Genomic DNA, 16,589 nt, shown 5'->3' on the forward strand with positions numbered 1-16,589 from the left:
TGGTCCATTAGCACAGGCTGGAGCTGTGGCAAGAGCAGAGGAGAGATTTGCAGGAGAGGAGGTACAACTGGATGTGCAGCAGGTGGCCTGCATCTGAGGCCCAATTCAGCCGGGATCAGGGGTGGGGTGTGGGTTACCTTTCAAAACAGGAAGATACAATGTGGCTACCCAACTTGCAATAACAAAAAGATACAAAAGCAGCATCCCCCCTCCCCAACTCCCACCGGGAGTTAAACAAACCAGAATCAACAGAGCACTATCTAGGCCTTTCTTGACCAATTTTCTTTCCTGTTATATTGCAGAAGGTATGATCCACACAGTCCTGTACATATTGGCTCTCCCATTCGTTTTTGACTCGTCTCAAATTCAGGCCATATTTGTGCCTATAGGCATGACTATCAGACCACTCTCAGTGGGATCTGCAATGTCAAGAATTAATTTATTATGATCTATTTGCTTTAGCAGCTGTGTAGGGAATTCTTATTCACTATCTATAAAGTCATTGCAAGTTGTATCCTTTGAAATCTCACTTGCATTCAGAGTTCTCTTTAGCTGAAATTATCTCACATTTATTATCAAATTTTCACCACCACCCTTCATTTTTCTTCTGAAATCATCTCATTTTCTGCTGTTGCTCTACTCCCTTTAAAATAATTGGTACCACACCACATTTTTCTACTTTTATATTCATACCTGCATCTGAAAAAGCAATTTTATGTTGGCAAAGGCCTAAGTCCAATACACTTGCTGGTTATTACACAATGTGACACAGCAGAGTATGTGACATCTACTGAGAAATAAAAATGCCAGAAGCAGTCTCAGGAAGTGAACACCAGGCACAGAGCCATGTAGCAAAAGGCAGTAATGCAGGTATGTTAAAAGCTAATGAGGATGAAGAAGAAAGCCATGCTACTGTTCTCTTTTCTGTTAATGTGTATGCTTCTCAACAACCTTCCTTCCAATTGAAACCACAACCACAGTGCAGTGAGTAGGACATCTGAAAGTCAAGACATGTGATCAAGAAAGCCATAAAGAGACTCCTAGGTGAGCAAACTCCCGTGTTATCTTCCACCACACTGCTTAAAATTTGTAGCTCTTCCATTGAGCCCATTGAGGTGACTCCTCCTCTCACTATAAAAAGCTTTTACTGTCATGTCTATAGCAATATACAGGTAGAAGTGAGTTTACAATCCCAAATTTCAAAAGAAATTACATCCATGAGAGAGAGTTTCTTAAGCTCTATATACAGGTAACGAGGTTCCTGAAGAAAAAGTCCATTTTATTCATTTTATTAAAATGCAGTATACAGCCTTTTATCCTCAATATGGAGGCAAGCCAGGTTACCAGGCAGAAAATAAAGGCAGCAGCATAGCATCCAATGCCAGGGGAATATCAACTTCTCTTAATCTGACAAAGAACTAAGGTTCAAACATCTCACAATTATCTGTTCCTCTAAACAAAATGTTAATTGAATGAAACATATACACTATAAGCTGACAGCATTCCCACAGGAGACCCAGGATGACAGAATTCTGTCACATAACCAGCTGATATCAAGTCTCCCTACTCATTTGGTTTCTTTCCTGAAAAGACACAGCGTGGGAAATCTCTCACCCTCCAACTGACAAGAAATAGTTTGTTTAGTCCTTCTATTCCTCCTCTACTGGGCTGGTGTTCACTGGCTTTGAGAGGGACTCTACAAAATACACATAATACAAAATCAATGGCATTCTATGTTTTTCTTTGTAAGATTATATGATCCAAGCCAACATCCTTACAATGTTTTCTCTAAATTCTCAGGGGACAAAAAAAAAAAAAAAAAGTATTAATCTCAAAGAATATCTATCACTGTGTCTTGGTAACATTGTAAACTCTTGCCAAAAGACAAGGGTCTTTATCTTCATCCTTGTGTTTTCTATGAAGATAAGCTTCCAGTCCCCTGTCTTCAAAGGGAATGAATGGGCATTTCCTTTTGTTTTGCTAAATAAGCACTTTAGTCTCATCACATCAGACTTATTTTTAGAATATTTGACTAGAGTATCTTTGTCAGTTGCTACTTTATAAATACAGGTTGCTACGGAAGGAAAAATAGCTTCATTTCCTTAAGCAACAGTAGCAAAAGGATATGAAACAGCAGATGATTTCTTAGCAGAAACAGCAGACTAAAAGTAGCATTTTTCTTCCACTGTGAAGAAAACATATTTCAAAAACAGAAATACCATCCCTCTAGTTTTTCTTTTACATTTGTAGACAGGCTCACTCCCTTTTTTAGGATTATTTGCCTGCTTAGAGCAATCCTAGGAATTCACAGCTTAAGGTTAGTCACAGCTTGGTAGCATTAAAGATTGCCACCAGGACTACAAGTTCCCTGTATCTGCAGAACATATGTATTTAGGTTTAATTTTGGTATGTAGGAAAAAATTTGTCAGAAAAAGGATTTGGTTTTTATTATTATTTATTTTGCTGTGAACATTGTCAGATGAGAACACTGGCGCCAAGAATTTGGTTTGGAGGAGTCAAGCTCTTTACTGGGGTTTCTACATCCCCATTTTAGAGGATGGCTTCAGTAATTCTTTGGGAGGCTGACTGCTGCACACTGTTCTGGCTGTAGTCACTAGGGGAAGATATTAAAACAGCAGACCTACTCTGGCGGGAAAATAAGAGAAAGTCTTGGGATTTGTTCACACAAGAGACAATTCAGAACAGTTTATCTGAACTAGCTAGAGATTTGCTGTGAATTAGTTAGACTCAAATAAAACCTCTGGGTGTAAACTTTCGTTCAGAATTAAACTGCCCTACTTAAATTAACCTTCCAAATGTTTTACACAGCCAGTGACAACAGACCAGAGTAGAAGGCACAAAATCTAAAATATTCCCCTAATAAACACAGCCATGCTCCTCTTCTGCCTCATGAATATCCCATCTCACAGCAGAATGCAGTATCAAGAGCTGACAACTGGAACAGAAGAAACCGAGTTCAAGGACACGACAGACAGAGAACTAACTGGCTGTCAGTTCTCAGAGAACAGGCAGCTGGAGCCTGGGCACAGGCCAGTCACAGTGCTGCCAGCTCCAGCAATCACCAACCGCCTGCATCACAGGATGGTTGCCTGTCGCAGCACACACCACAGCCTATGTCACAGTTGAGACAGCACAACGCACAGAGTAACATCAAACAATTTCAGAAAGCTTCACCCCATTACAGGTAACACCTTACCTCATCAGAAGGCTTCAGGCATCTGCCCATAATAACAGATCACTTCAGGAGGCTGCAAGCTCTGCCCTTCTTGTTCTTTGTCCCAACCTTTTATACCCTCATGTAGATGCACTGCACCTGTGTGCCCTCTGTTCCCTTTGGTGGTTGGTCAGTGCCCCTGGGCACTCCATGGCTCGTCGCTGTCAATGCTGCTCACCTGCTGCTCACAGCTGTACTAATTAGGAATGAGGCTCGGCCACAGTCCCACTCCCAATTACCATGAACTTTGTACCTACAGTTGCAGCCAAGTGGAAGCTAAGCCCCTTGGAAGACTTGATGATACCCCACTTACCTCCAGCTTGACTAGGAGAGCATCAGCAGACACAGGGGACAAGTTTCATGCAGGATATGTTGTAGCTGCTAGGATTCTCTACAGAAAAAGAACAAGCTCCAGTACTGACCATGGAACCAAGTACCTAATTCTCTGTGCTGGAAGGAGACTGAGGCTTCATGATAAGGCAAATACAGGCAGCTTACTATGAGCAACAAACCTGCTTGAGTCATACCTTGGTCTGGCAACTCGGCTAGTGCTCAGCAAAAACCAGGCTTATCACAGTCACATGAGAGCTTCAATTCCCACCCTGGCAGGGGTCTTTCTGGGGTGTTCACAGTGTCTTCTTCCCTAAACATCAGGTCAAACCTAGAAACTCTAAGAAGCTTTATCAGCTATTTTCACACTGGAGAGGATGACAAAAAGGCAACACTTATACTGGAAAGTCCCTAGTGGCCAATAGCAAGAATAAAGCTTTCTCAACCCTAAGCATGCAGCAGAAGTTCAAATGGCAGAGAGACTGTAAATAAATACTTGCTTTGCTTTTCTTTGTGGAACTCCCTGAAAACCAAAAGCCCTAGAGAAAGTGGAGGAGAAGGCCAAAATCTGAAGCCATACTACGTCCTCCTTTAGCTTTCCACTTGTCCAAGTGAGAACCAGGTAGCTGCTGGCTCCAGCTGCAGTTATTCTTGTAGTGCACTTCGTGATCTGTCCAGTCTCTCAGAGGTGCTTGAGGGGAGAAAAAAACTGTTCATGCTGGTGTACAGCAGGAAAATCCAGTATGCTGGGGTTGAGGCAGCTGTCAGAGGCAGAGCTGGGTAAAAATGCTCTTGATGTGCCTGGAGGGAGATGCTGCATGGCTGAGAGGTCTGGAGGTCTGCTTGCCCTTCCGCCTGCAAATGCTCCTGAGTGTTGCCAAGGCTGAGGCTATGCAGATGGACAGGGATGTATTTGATCAAAACAAAATCAGTTTATCTGGTCCTAAAATGGAATGCACTCTCCTTTCTGATGGCAAGCCTCAGAAATACCAAAATTAGACTTCAGAAGAATATAAAAAGCTCCCTGCTAACAAAACGTGCAAATGGACTGTTGCACTTACTGTGATCTTGGGCAGCAACAAAATTAGAAGGCAACAGCAAAGAAAACTGCAGCTAAAAAATACAAACATTATCCTTTTTTAATACATATTATTAAACTGAACATTTTTAAAAGCTGATGAAATGTGAGCCCGGATGCTATCACCATATGTCTTACGCAGTTCCTGATTATACTCGAACAGCAGAATCCATGTAAGAGAATCTAAAATGGTATGGATAGGAGCCCAGCTGGTGTCCCCATATGCCTTAGAAATTCCATTTTTAGGAACACAGCAGCATATAACATTAGGGATGCTTCTCAAACATCTCATTTATAAATGGAGCAGAGCTCTTTCACTGAAGTACACACAGAAAAGGTCCACAAGAATAATAAAATCAGTTGCATTCAAAACCACTGAAATGGTTCAACCACACTTTCCAGCAGGAACCACTCTGTACCAGAATATTCCCTGAATGAGGAATGATGCTTGCTCATCACTGGGATTTTTTTAAAAGCAATCACCAAAAAGCCATTTTAGTACAAAAGTGCCAACTTAACAATTTTGGCAAACTGTTCCTATTCAAAGCTTTTTTGGGTCCAGAGTGGAAGAGCTAACGCCCAAACTTCAGGGCAGCGGAGAGCTACAGACGTGGGAGGGCAACTTCTGAAAATCAGTCAAAGCAGAGTCTGGAGCTTGGCTGGTCCACATACTGGGGAGAGTCCCTTCCCCACAGGCTGCAGACTCTGCAACACAGCTCTTCCTCTCATGCTTTTCAAGTTCACCAGAACCACTTCAAAGGGTTGGCCCCTAACTGGGAAGATTCCTGGTTAATTGTGAGAATATGTTACCAAATGCAATTCACATAAAATCACAATTTCATTACATACACATCATCAACCAAAATCTATGTAAAGCAGACCCCTAAAAAAATACACTACATATGAATGAAAAATTATTTTATTTAAAAATACATTATACAGCAGAGTGTCTCTCTTTTTGTTTTCTCACTGCTGGTTCACAGAGATAGTATGATATTTTTAACCCAAATATTTGACTGGGAAAGATCCTGAGAAAGAGACCAGTTACAAGCTGATGATATACAGTACACTGAAAAAGAGTCATCTCTTTTAACATAAAAGAATCTCTTGGTAATCTTATAAATCAGATATAAAAAATGCAGATTTGCTACCATGCAAAAATGAGTGAACACTTCATTTAAATCTGCACACAGAGAAATCATTAGTACCTTGGAACCTAACTAGCTAGACTAAGAGCAGGGTGAGTTTAACACGGTGATACAAACTTTGGATCTACTACAATTTTGTAAACACAGTTGATAGTCTAATAAAGGTGGATTTTCAATCACCTAAATAACCTAGCTGTAGCTAAGGACTCTATCCTATGTCTTTGCTCCCCACAAATAGATTTTTTCAAACTCTTCATTCTCAGCTTAGCACAATGACTTCGTGGCATATGCTCTATTGCACTCAGAGATGACTTGGCCTTGCCCTGTTTGCCAAGCACTCTTTAGGTAGTTCTATTTTAGTGAAAGCAGAGGTTAAAACAAAAAGTAAAAGCAGGCATTACCTGATGACTATGTGAGAATGCATTAAAATTCATCATAGAAAAAACATACCTGATTCTACATCCTTGTGTTTCAAACATACTCTAACAATGATTAATGCACAGGAAATACACTGAACTCTGGAAAATTTAAGGCCTAAAATGCTCAAGAGCCTGCACTGACCAATAGTACTCTCAATAGTTCTCTGGTGCTAGCATTTTATCAGCTCTTGCCAGGGGGAGACTGTCTGGCACATGTTAAGAATGTCTTCAGTATTTACAATATTCAGATCCATTTGGCGCTCAATTTTTATAGGACAACTTCCCTATGAATAGTCAGCAAGGCTCTTCCAAAGGGGGGGCTTAATCTGAATGTTCACAGCAATAACAGAGATACGGTAACATTGGCTGATGTTGAAGAAAAATCAGTTTGTCAACATCATGCAGGCTGGCAGAGGATGTTTTTTTTCTTTTTTTTTTTTTTTTAAAGAATATGAACCTCAAAAACAGAGATAAAAAGCTTTGTAGAGAGAAAGTCTGCCTGTCCTGGTCACTTAGGCTGAAAAAAAAATTAATTGAGCTATTTTGGTTTTTCCATGAGTTTTCCATGAAAATGGAGAGTGGAAACTCAGATGAACTTTTCTCACTTAGCTGGTGACCCTCTTCTTATCTTAGCACCCATTCTCCCAGCATAATATCAGGGAGTACAACAACCATGAGAAGATGCAGGCTGCCTTGAGTAATTTGTTTAAATGATTTATGAATAGCACAGCTTCCCATCAGATATGCTAAGCTAAGAACAGAGCCCTTAACCTTTCATGGGATATCATTAGTAATAAAGAATATATCAAAGATCAAACTCTCTAAATTATTCTCACTTCTTTTAACCTAGATACATATATGTCATCCAAGACATTCAAGAACTACAAAACAACAATTCAACTACAATTATGTCAGGAAAATATCCAAATAAATAAACTTTTAATTATGATACAATACTTATTACAGTAAAAATTGGCATTTTTTTCTCTTCAAAAGCAGAAGCACCAGTCTTACATATAACATACTGTTTGAATGATATCTTACATGGAATACAGCGTAATACAATGTGCAAACAGCATTTTCATACAGAACATAATATTTGTCTAGTTTTTATACACTGAAATTGCCTCAAATGGAAACAAGTTCATGCTGAATTAAAAATGTAGATTTTAAAAATCAAAGTTAAATCAAAATACAAAGTACTGTTGGAATAGGTACATGAACCATTGAAAACAATGAGAAGCCAAAATAGAGGGTAATGTCAGATAATTAGTGCTCAGTTTGTCCCATTCCATCATAAAAGTAAACAGTTAATATTTTCCCTAGAAAGTAAAGTGACGTTCTAATATTTAAGAATTCTTCAAAATGTTGGTATCATTTTAGTGATGTAAAAATCAAGTCAGAAATAGGACTTCTAAAAATTTCTTATTTTTGATACACTGCAAATATCATATGTGGGCTGTGAAAAGAGATGAAGTCCAGTGGAGTGAATATACATCAGCGTCAACATCATGTGACTTCTGCAAAGGCCGTGATGTGGTTCTACGAGTTAAAGGAAAAACAAAGAGATAAAAACCACAAAAGCAGACAGACAGCAGTCACCATTGTGAAAACTTTTGCCTCCTGTGTTTGAAGGGCAGTCTTGTACTTGGAGACCATAGAAGGATGATGTAAATAAAACTGATTTTCACTGCAGTGCTCTCACTCACTCCCATAACAATTCTTAACTGTTGAAAGACTTTATAGGGAAGTATGTTGAACAAAGTAATTATGTGTGACGGTTCTCTTATATTTTAATTTCACGTGGCTTTTGTTTGTTTTAAAATAAGTTTAATTTTAAATTACATGTGAATAATTGAGTTAGCTGTAGTTTTATTGCTATGTTATTCATAATTGAAAACAAAATTCCCAGAAATTAAAATAACAGTTTCTGACAGATTATAATACTCTATTTCAGTGTAAATGCAATTTTAATATTCATTTTTTACAGATTTTCTTCTCCCCATGAGCTCAATGGCACTGAATCAAGTCGCAAAATGCTTGAAATCAAGTGGCATTTGGCAGTTAAGAACTCATATTCAATTTTTTTTTTCCGAATCACCAGTTGCAATCTAAGAACATTTTCCTCTTTCCCTCAGTGGGACAATTCTTAGGAACACTGAGATGTGTATTGGAACACAAATATTCCATGTGCAACTGTAAACCCTGCAGCATCCCAAAGAGCTTGGCTACTTTTTCATACTCGAACCTAAGCAAGTGACTCTGCGAACACCTGAAGGGGAAAGCAACCACAGAGTGTTGTGCAGGATCCAGAGGAAGTGCATTTCCCTTTGGGCACACTGTACCCTTGACTGCCATCATTTTTTACAAAACATGCAATGGTGAAATTAGTAAAGGGAACCTTTATGTTAAGCCATGTGTTTGTTCCCAAGCACAAAAACGCACAGAGGGTAAAACACCAAGCAAAGCACCACTATTTTTTTTCATCACTTTGCCTCCTTGGGCAGATAAACTCAGAAGAGAGGAGATGTGAGCTGAAGAGGAGGGACATGTGGATAACCAGGGGAGAGTGGGACTTTCTGCCTAAGGGAAGTCTTTCTGAAAATCTCTTATCACACAGCATAAAAAATGCTGGAGAGAAACAATGTCCACCATGTAAGTTTCCATTTCTCAGTTCTTCTTTAAACTGCCTGAATATCTGTCTACCAGTCTGAGCAGGGGGAGACAGGCAGGTATCTTTCCTTTTTCACATTAGAGAGAGGAAATTAGAAATGCTTTGATTGGAGAGCTGCTCCTTTTGCCCCCATCTGGAAGCCAGGCTGGCAGCTTTGCCCTCTCTCACTGTGCCATAACTGTACTGCGCGCAGGGGGAGAAGCTCTCTTCCACCTCCCCTAAAATATGCATTTTAGCTCTAGCAATATTCTTGCTGTATTTTATGACAGTTTTCATAAAAGAATACTACTTAACAGCAAGCATCTATTATATTCTCCTCCAAAACAGAATTTATGTATTTTAAATAAACAACAATTATTAAACCATGGCCAGGTTTTTTTAAAAAGCAGTAGAAAAAAAAGAGTGCAACTTTCTATGAAAATGTTTTCAGTAAAAAATAGTAACAAATGTTATCACTTACAGATTTTTATTCTGCAGAAGAAATGTAAAATCAGACTTCCTAAATTAGAAAGAAAATCAACTCCATTTTATTTGGCCGGCCAAATTCTGTTTTGAGTACAATACAGTGGGCAAACTCAATGACTCTGGAGGTGCTCTGAGGCTATGATGACATTTTCTTCATAGTATTTACTTTATTTTCTTTATTTAGATCTCAAAAGTCATCCTGTCAACTTAACTATCCTCAGTCTAAAATTATTCACTTTTTTCATAAGATGGTTTAAAAATGAGGAATTGGAGGGAAAAAAAAATTCTCTTTATTTCAATCAATTCTTTCAAGCCCTGCTATGTGCCATCTCTAAGTGACACACTTTGTCTGTGATGCAGAGAACCAAATGCTCTTTCATGTGGCATTAATTCAAGAGTGGATAATGATTATTTAGGGAAAGAAAAATGTGGTTCACACTCCTGCCAGCTATACTTCCAAAATGAGCAGGTCACCATCCTGGGAGACATGCAGAGAATGGGATATAATAACACAGAAGAAAATCCTCCTTCCTCAATAAGCCCTCAAACAGAACTGCTAAGCTGCTGATCATGAACCTATTGATTTGGACCCTTACTGAAGGCTGGTCAATTCATTTCCAATGGACTCAGCAGGGTGATGCATAACTAGGTCAAAACTAATCACTTGCTGACGGCAAGAATCACTGATACAGATTCATGCAGCTGTCTGGTTACTCCTGTTTTTTCATGCTTCTATCTCAGGCAAAACTACAAATAGGCCTTGCTGACACTCTGCAGAAAAAAACCCAAACAAATGGCATCCCTCTGGAATAACTACATTTCAACTCTTTTAATTCTGTTTAGATTTGCTGTGACAAGGGTCAGAGTGAGATACTAACTATTGTCAGCCAACAGATTCACACATGCAGCAAGACAAGCAAAAAACCATGCATGAGACCTCAGCTTCTCCAATTCCATGGGAACTTTTTTTTCCCTGAAGTTCTCAAAAGAATCAGAAATGCTGAGGGTGTGCTCACTGGCAGCAGTCTCACAGACAGGCAGATCAGCGTTTGTACCATCCCTTCAAAGAGGACAGTACCAGGCTGGGGAGCAAAGCATGCATCATTACTGTGCTCTCACACCACTAGCAAAAAAGGTAAAGCCAAGGGCTAAGCCTTGAGTGCAGGTTTCTGGGGAAAATGATCCACAACTGAATATCTTCTGTTAAGTTTTAATTAATTTCTATTAATCAGCAATGCTATAATGTCAAAGCATTGCAAAAAATTCATTAAACTTCTTGTGATTTGCAGTTTTTATTATATATATAAAAAGTATTTTTCTTTTTTTTTTAAATTTGTTCTTATCAATACAGTTAGAAACATTCAAAAAGAGTCATCATACTAAAAAGAAGATTCTTCCCTTTTTGAAAAGAGGACTTTGTAAAATTGTTTGTAATTTTTCCCACAGTAGAGTTCATTAAATAGAAAAATATTACTGTAGTACCTTAGGCAAATGATAATTGATCAACCAATAATAATAACGTTATCAAGCAGCTCTCTGAGTCAGCAGAGTGTATTTTCTGCTTTTACTGGAGCAGCGAGTCCCGGAGCAGCAGGACGCACTGAGTGCCCGCTCCCTGCACAGAAGGCGCGCTCGCGGAGCGGTGCGGTGCTGCGCACACGCGGTACTGCCTTAGAGCAAGGGGCTCGCCGCGCTCCGGCCCCGACAGCCACGAGAACAGCCTAAGGATGCGCGCCTTCAGGGAGCGTCCTTGCAAAGCTTCTTCTTGACTGTGACTAACGCCTGGATTCTGTAACACCTACAACATGCACGTTTGAGGAGGTCACTCTGAATATATTGTTCCATTTCCCGTGTTTAAGTATTAGTTTATCTGAGCATTAGATGTAGCGATCACCGTTTGCATTCAATCAGAAATAATTCTTGTACAATGCCCCAGAAGCAGATTTCAGCAGAAGAGTAGGACATGAATACAAATTCAAACGTTTGACATTGAAACAAAACCGCTTATGATTTTTTACCAGCTGACTGTCCTGGGTATGTTTGTGGTATGTGTGTGAAGCAATGTTGTACTGTATCTCCTTGTATTATCAAGAGAGAACAATTATGCCAAAAACTGCCTACAAGCTGACGTAAGCACATGGGCTCTCATCAAACCCTCCTGGAGAAACAAGTACGGACACCTATGGAGGCTTTTGGACATCAAGCACTACATTATTTGGAGACCTCTCAACTAAAACATTTTGAAGCAACAGAAATGGACACAACCCTCTCCCTCATCTGCCCGTAGTATGATGAACTAAAGCACCTTTGTGTTTTGCTTTTAGCTGCGAGCTCAGTGAGAGGTGATCTCCCTGGAGAGCTTCAGAGAGCAGACCAAGGCCAGGCTCCCTAGGCCATGGTGCTGTGTGCCCACCAGGGCACATAACAATTGAACACTTGGTACCAACATGCTTAAGACCAAGAAAAAACCAGTAACATAGAGAATTAAAATTTTCTGACATTGAAGAAGCTGTTCTGTACCTCATGAGCAATCAAGATGGAGTAAATAGAAAAAACAATACTCCTTAAATTCTGAAGAGGAAATCTTCCCGAGTCTTAAAAACACTAGCAGAATTCATTGCAATATCTACGCTTACTATTGCTAAAATATTTTATCACCATCATTGCCTTTGGCAGATACACAATAGAAAAATAATTACTGTGTCAAAGTCAAGAAGATTTCTGAGACAGTTAATCCTGATAGTCACTAAAAACCGATATGATGGGCAACAAGAATGTCAGATATTGTGAGAGGAATTCCAAATCCTTATGACCATTAAAAGTTGGAATTGGCAGTAGAGAGCACGTAATCTCTCTTTTGAGTTCAGTCATGCTGGATAGTCAGTCATACAGGGCAGTGTAAGAAACTTCATTGAACAAGGAACAGCGACTGTGTTTGGGAAGGTTTGGGCACTGCTGACAGAAGTAGCAGTATGAAGGAATGCCAAGCAGAACCTTGGGAAATAAATGCAGTTTAGCTGTCAAACAGGGCACTGCCAAGAACCCACTGTGCAAATAAGTAGTACTGGATAGCTACAGAAAGCACTGATAATTACACACAGTAATTATCTGATCTCACCTCACAGGAGATGAACCATGGTGCATCTCCAAACTCAACGCTTCCTCCTGAAACCTTCTATCTCAGTATTCTATCTACTGCCTCCATTAGTCCTGAAATACTTCATGTTGTATTTGTATTTGATTTTTTCAAAGCTAGAATACTTATAAAAAATAAATAAGACTAGCAGAATCATAAGCTACTACATGATGGATAGGAGATGTCTGTAAGCTCTGGCCAATTTCAGGAGACTTGCATGAAAAAAATGTCTGAAACATGAAACATAATTTGTGACTGCACTTGGATAAAGCTGAATCTCCAAACTCTTCCAGGTACTATCCAGAATATCCCCATTTCTCAGTAATTCCTGAAAAAGAACAGAACTCTCTAATCTTGACTGTGGTAAGATGAGAGCTTCCTCTCTGTAGGAGACTGCCAACTAACTGAAACACCAACTCTCTTGTAAGAGATTAAGAAGGTCAGAGACAGAACAGAAAAAAACCCAGATGGGTAAGTGATGAGGTTTCTTGGCTTTCATTCTTTTCATTAATTCTGAGGATGATTATAGTTAAGGTAAAGGCACTAAGTCTGCACTGCTGAGCAGGCTCTGACAAGGATTGCTCAAGGAGACTCTGTAACTACAGCTTCTTTGACTGCACGTAGAACAGCTAAATCATCTGCATGCACCACAATGCAACAGAAGTGCCATGCAAACAGTGATCTAACCTTGTCACTAAGCAGCAGCAGCTCAATTCAGAGTATCACAAGAACTTATGCCTATTTAAGTGCACTTCAAATGCAGCTAGACCTCCACCAGAACTCAGAGAGTGGCAGCATGGTGAGCATGCCAGGAGCATTTGTTCTCCATGGAGAAAGCACTGGAATAGCAAGTAGCAGACCTAGAAACAGCAAGGTAATGTGCCTCCAGGTCTGTATGATGCATCATGTGCTTACTCATTTACAGGTGAATTTATTACAAAATGGCAGAGTGGAGTCCTATCTGGCAGGCATTTCTAATGAAGTCATTCTTTAAGGCAGGAGTTTTTAATTGCTTGATCCCAGATACCTATATAGTTACTGTTTTTTAGTACCAGTCACATAGCTGCATTGCTTCCAGCTTGCACTGCCTTAGCCTTTGATAACTTCAGACAGTTAGGATTTGTGCTACTCCCTGTAGCTAATTTCTGACAGTATCCTGCCTTTAATATTGGTACAGGAACTTGCAGAGACTGAAAATAAGGGAAAAGAGTTTTAAAATAAGCAAAATGTAAATCTAGGTGCATTCAGAATGTTGAACTGGAATAGTCCTCACTGAAATGTAGCAAAAAGTAACTCATGTGTCTAAAGGAGGAAGAGGCAAATAGCACACAAATTATGTAGCATCACTCTCTCTCCTGGAGAGAGCAAATGATGTAAAATAAGAAGGGAGTTTAAAAGGAAAGACTAGTTCAACAATTCTTGTAGCAATGGTAGTTAATTGTGAATACATAACTTAATTTAGAACCTTAGTTCCCTTAAGTTCTGTTCTTAATTCCTTTTATTTAACAGGGTCTGTCTTCCATCTAAAACTGTAGATTAAACAAAAAAAAATTACATTTAAAAAAAGGTTAAAAAATCCATAGAAACTCAAAACCTAAAGCACTCACAGGTAAGTAACTTCATCAATTATTTGCTAATTCAATTTTAGACTTTTTGGAAGTGGAAACAGAAGAAAGCATTTCCAAGCAATTAGCAAAGTCTTCACCTTATTGTCCTTGCATTCCATCCTCTCTGTCTGAAAAGGAGAAAGACTTTGCAACACAGACAAAGATGGGACCTCAACAAATGGTATCCCTTTGTGGTCAGTCCCCAGTTTAACAAAACTAATCTCTAGAGAGAAGCTGCATGACAGCAAACAGCTACTGCCATAAGAATATGGGTTCAGAAGGAAAGAAGCTAATTGATGCAATAGAGTCCAGGGAAGATCACAAATGGCAGTGGTTATCCTCCAGCTCTGCTGGAGGATAACATTACTCTTGCCACCATCCTCCCACAATCTCCCATAGCTTTCCCCACAGCATCTCAAACTAGGCCAAGCCTCAGAAAAAGAACATTGTTGATTATGAATGCGACGCTCTCAAACCAGGCAGAAACATGAAGTTAACATGAAATCTTTATCCCCAGGAAAATTAAAAATTACCATATCCAGAGAACATATATGTATTACCTATGATGGCTTTTGAGCCACAGGAATGACTTCTATTGCATGAGAGCCTAGCACATAAATAAAACATGTTCTTATTAATATGGTATGTTCCAGGCCAGCTGACAGCTAGTTTTGTTTTGATATTTTACAGAAAGTTTACTGAATGGATTATTTTGAAGATACACATTCATCATGTAAAGGCTTGTTCAAGCAAATAAGACTCTGACCTCCTTACGACAAGATATCAGCAGAAGTAGCTTAGACATATTTGGTTCAAAAAAGGCAAGTTAGACCATTCTGAAAAGAAATCTTCTTTCCCTTCAAGGAAAGGAATAAAAAATCCAGGACTAGCAGCAATTCTTACTAAAGAACAACTTCCACCACCTTCAAGAAGACAGATTGGGAAACCTTTCTTATGTTGAACATGGAAAAAAATTATCATAAGTAATCTGGCATTAAAATAGTACCACAGAAAAATACTTTTGGGGCCCTACTCAGTGTAGAATTGTTTGCTATCTTCAAATATGGGCATAACCCAATAGATTTTAATCAATTATGACAGATACAGTCATTAGAAAAAGTAAAACTTCCTTTAAACTTTGCATTACTAGTTCAAAGTTTCCCCTTGGTAAACACGTTTAAAATATTTTCTGTATTTAGTATGCTATCTCAATCTTAACACATAGCACAATACCATCTTCCAAAAATATAAATGGTTATCACAGTAAACTAGAATACATTTTATTGTGATACTTAAGCAAAACATCTTGGCATATCCAGGAGACTCTCACTAGAATGTTCTAGTCTAAAATCCCACGTGCTCTGACAAGAGATCATGGGGTTAGTGCAGTTACTGTATGGCCCATTGCTCCTCTCTCTTCCAAGTGTGTACCCTGTCCTGGGGCTAGCATGTGTCTGATGACAGAAGCCCCACACCTAACCCAGAAGGGACTGCATCCCATGCTCTACACCAGGTTGAGGACATCCTACAAGCAAATAGGATAAATGCCACTTGTACCTGAATTGCAAAGCCCCTTGGGCCAGGGGTTAGACTTTCTTTTTAAGCATTCTAAGAACTTTCTATGTTCTGTGGACTATCAGGCAGAGTATTAATCATATTTACTTCAGGAACACAAGGGGAGAGGGTCTCAGATCTACTCAGCCTGACTCCATGGGCTTAGCAGCAGCCACAGCAGTGAAATGACAACATGAAGAGTCTCCCAAGGGCTGTCACTGAATTTAATTCTTTCCTTCTTTCCCTTTCACTGACATGTTTCTTTATTTTAAATCTGGTACTCTTGTCAGGATAGTTTGTGATCATCCTTTCAGGAAAGCTACATTTTATTTAACTGATTTTTAAAAAGTCAGACATTACCTTTTCTAAAGGGCTTTCTACTCTGGGTATGCTGATCATGGGCATCTGGGCCAGATTATCCAGATGAGAATGTTCATGTTCTGGCTGACGTCCTCTGAAGTTATTTACCACACAAACAACCTAGAAGGGATTTGAAGATAAACAGAATACCTAAGGAACAACTCATTTTTTCAAGCTTTGATCCTGACAATTATTCATTAGGCAGAAATGACAGCAGCTTTAGTCACAGCTTTACAGTAGAAACACTGAAATGTGAAGTTCATGTTTTACAGAAAATTCTTAATTAATATTTCAAGACAAACAAGCGATTTATTGGTGCATGCATCATTTGAGAACCAAAGAAACCTCTTATCTAAAAGAAAATCCATTACTGAAGCTGCACAATAGAACATCACTTATTATCAATCTCATGAAGAGATGTCTTGCAGCATCACAACATTAACCTTTAACTCCTGGGAAGGCCAGTGCCATTTCAGTTTTGATCAGCAAAGTACATCCTCAAATGAAGAGTAAGAAAGGGAATAAGAAGGCAATGACCATGCCCAAGTCTGAATGTAACTTCAAACCTGCTCAGGGCAGCAGA

The 16,589-nt window shown here is 39.2% G+C and overlaps 1 protein-coding gene across 2 annotated transcripts in view; it reads right to left on the reverse strand.

Annotated features, from left to right (window-relative positions):
- The window catches only part of PLPPR5 (phospholipid phosphatase related 5), a 78,866-nt gene that overhangs the window by 29,457 nt on the left and 32,820 nt on the right, over window positions 1-16,589 (reverse strand). Inside the window, exons 5-6 of one of the 2 annotated variants that reach the window (XM_084211747.1) lie at window positions 16,007-16,126; window positions 5,619-7,752 (exon numbers count right to left, since the gene is read on the reverse strand). In XM_084211747.1, the coding sequence (XP_084067873.1) occupies window positions 7,720-7,752; window positions 16,007-16,126 (153 nt within the window). In that variant the 3' untranslated portion in view covers window positions 5,619-7,719. Of the gene's footprint in view, window positions 1-5,618; window positions 7,753-16,006; window positions 16,127-16,589 lie in introns of those variants that run through there. The other variant, XM_084211748.1, reaches the window with a different exon arrangement.

This window comes from Fringilla coelebs (assembly GCF_963513975.1).
Source record: "Fringilla coelebs genome assembly, chromosome: 9".
Classification (NCBI taxonomy): domain Eukaryota; kingdom Metazoa; phylum Chordata; class Aves; order Passeriformes; family Fringillidae; genus Fringilla; species Fringilla coelebs.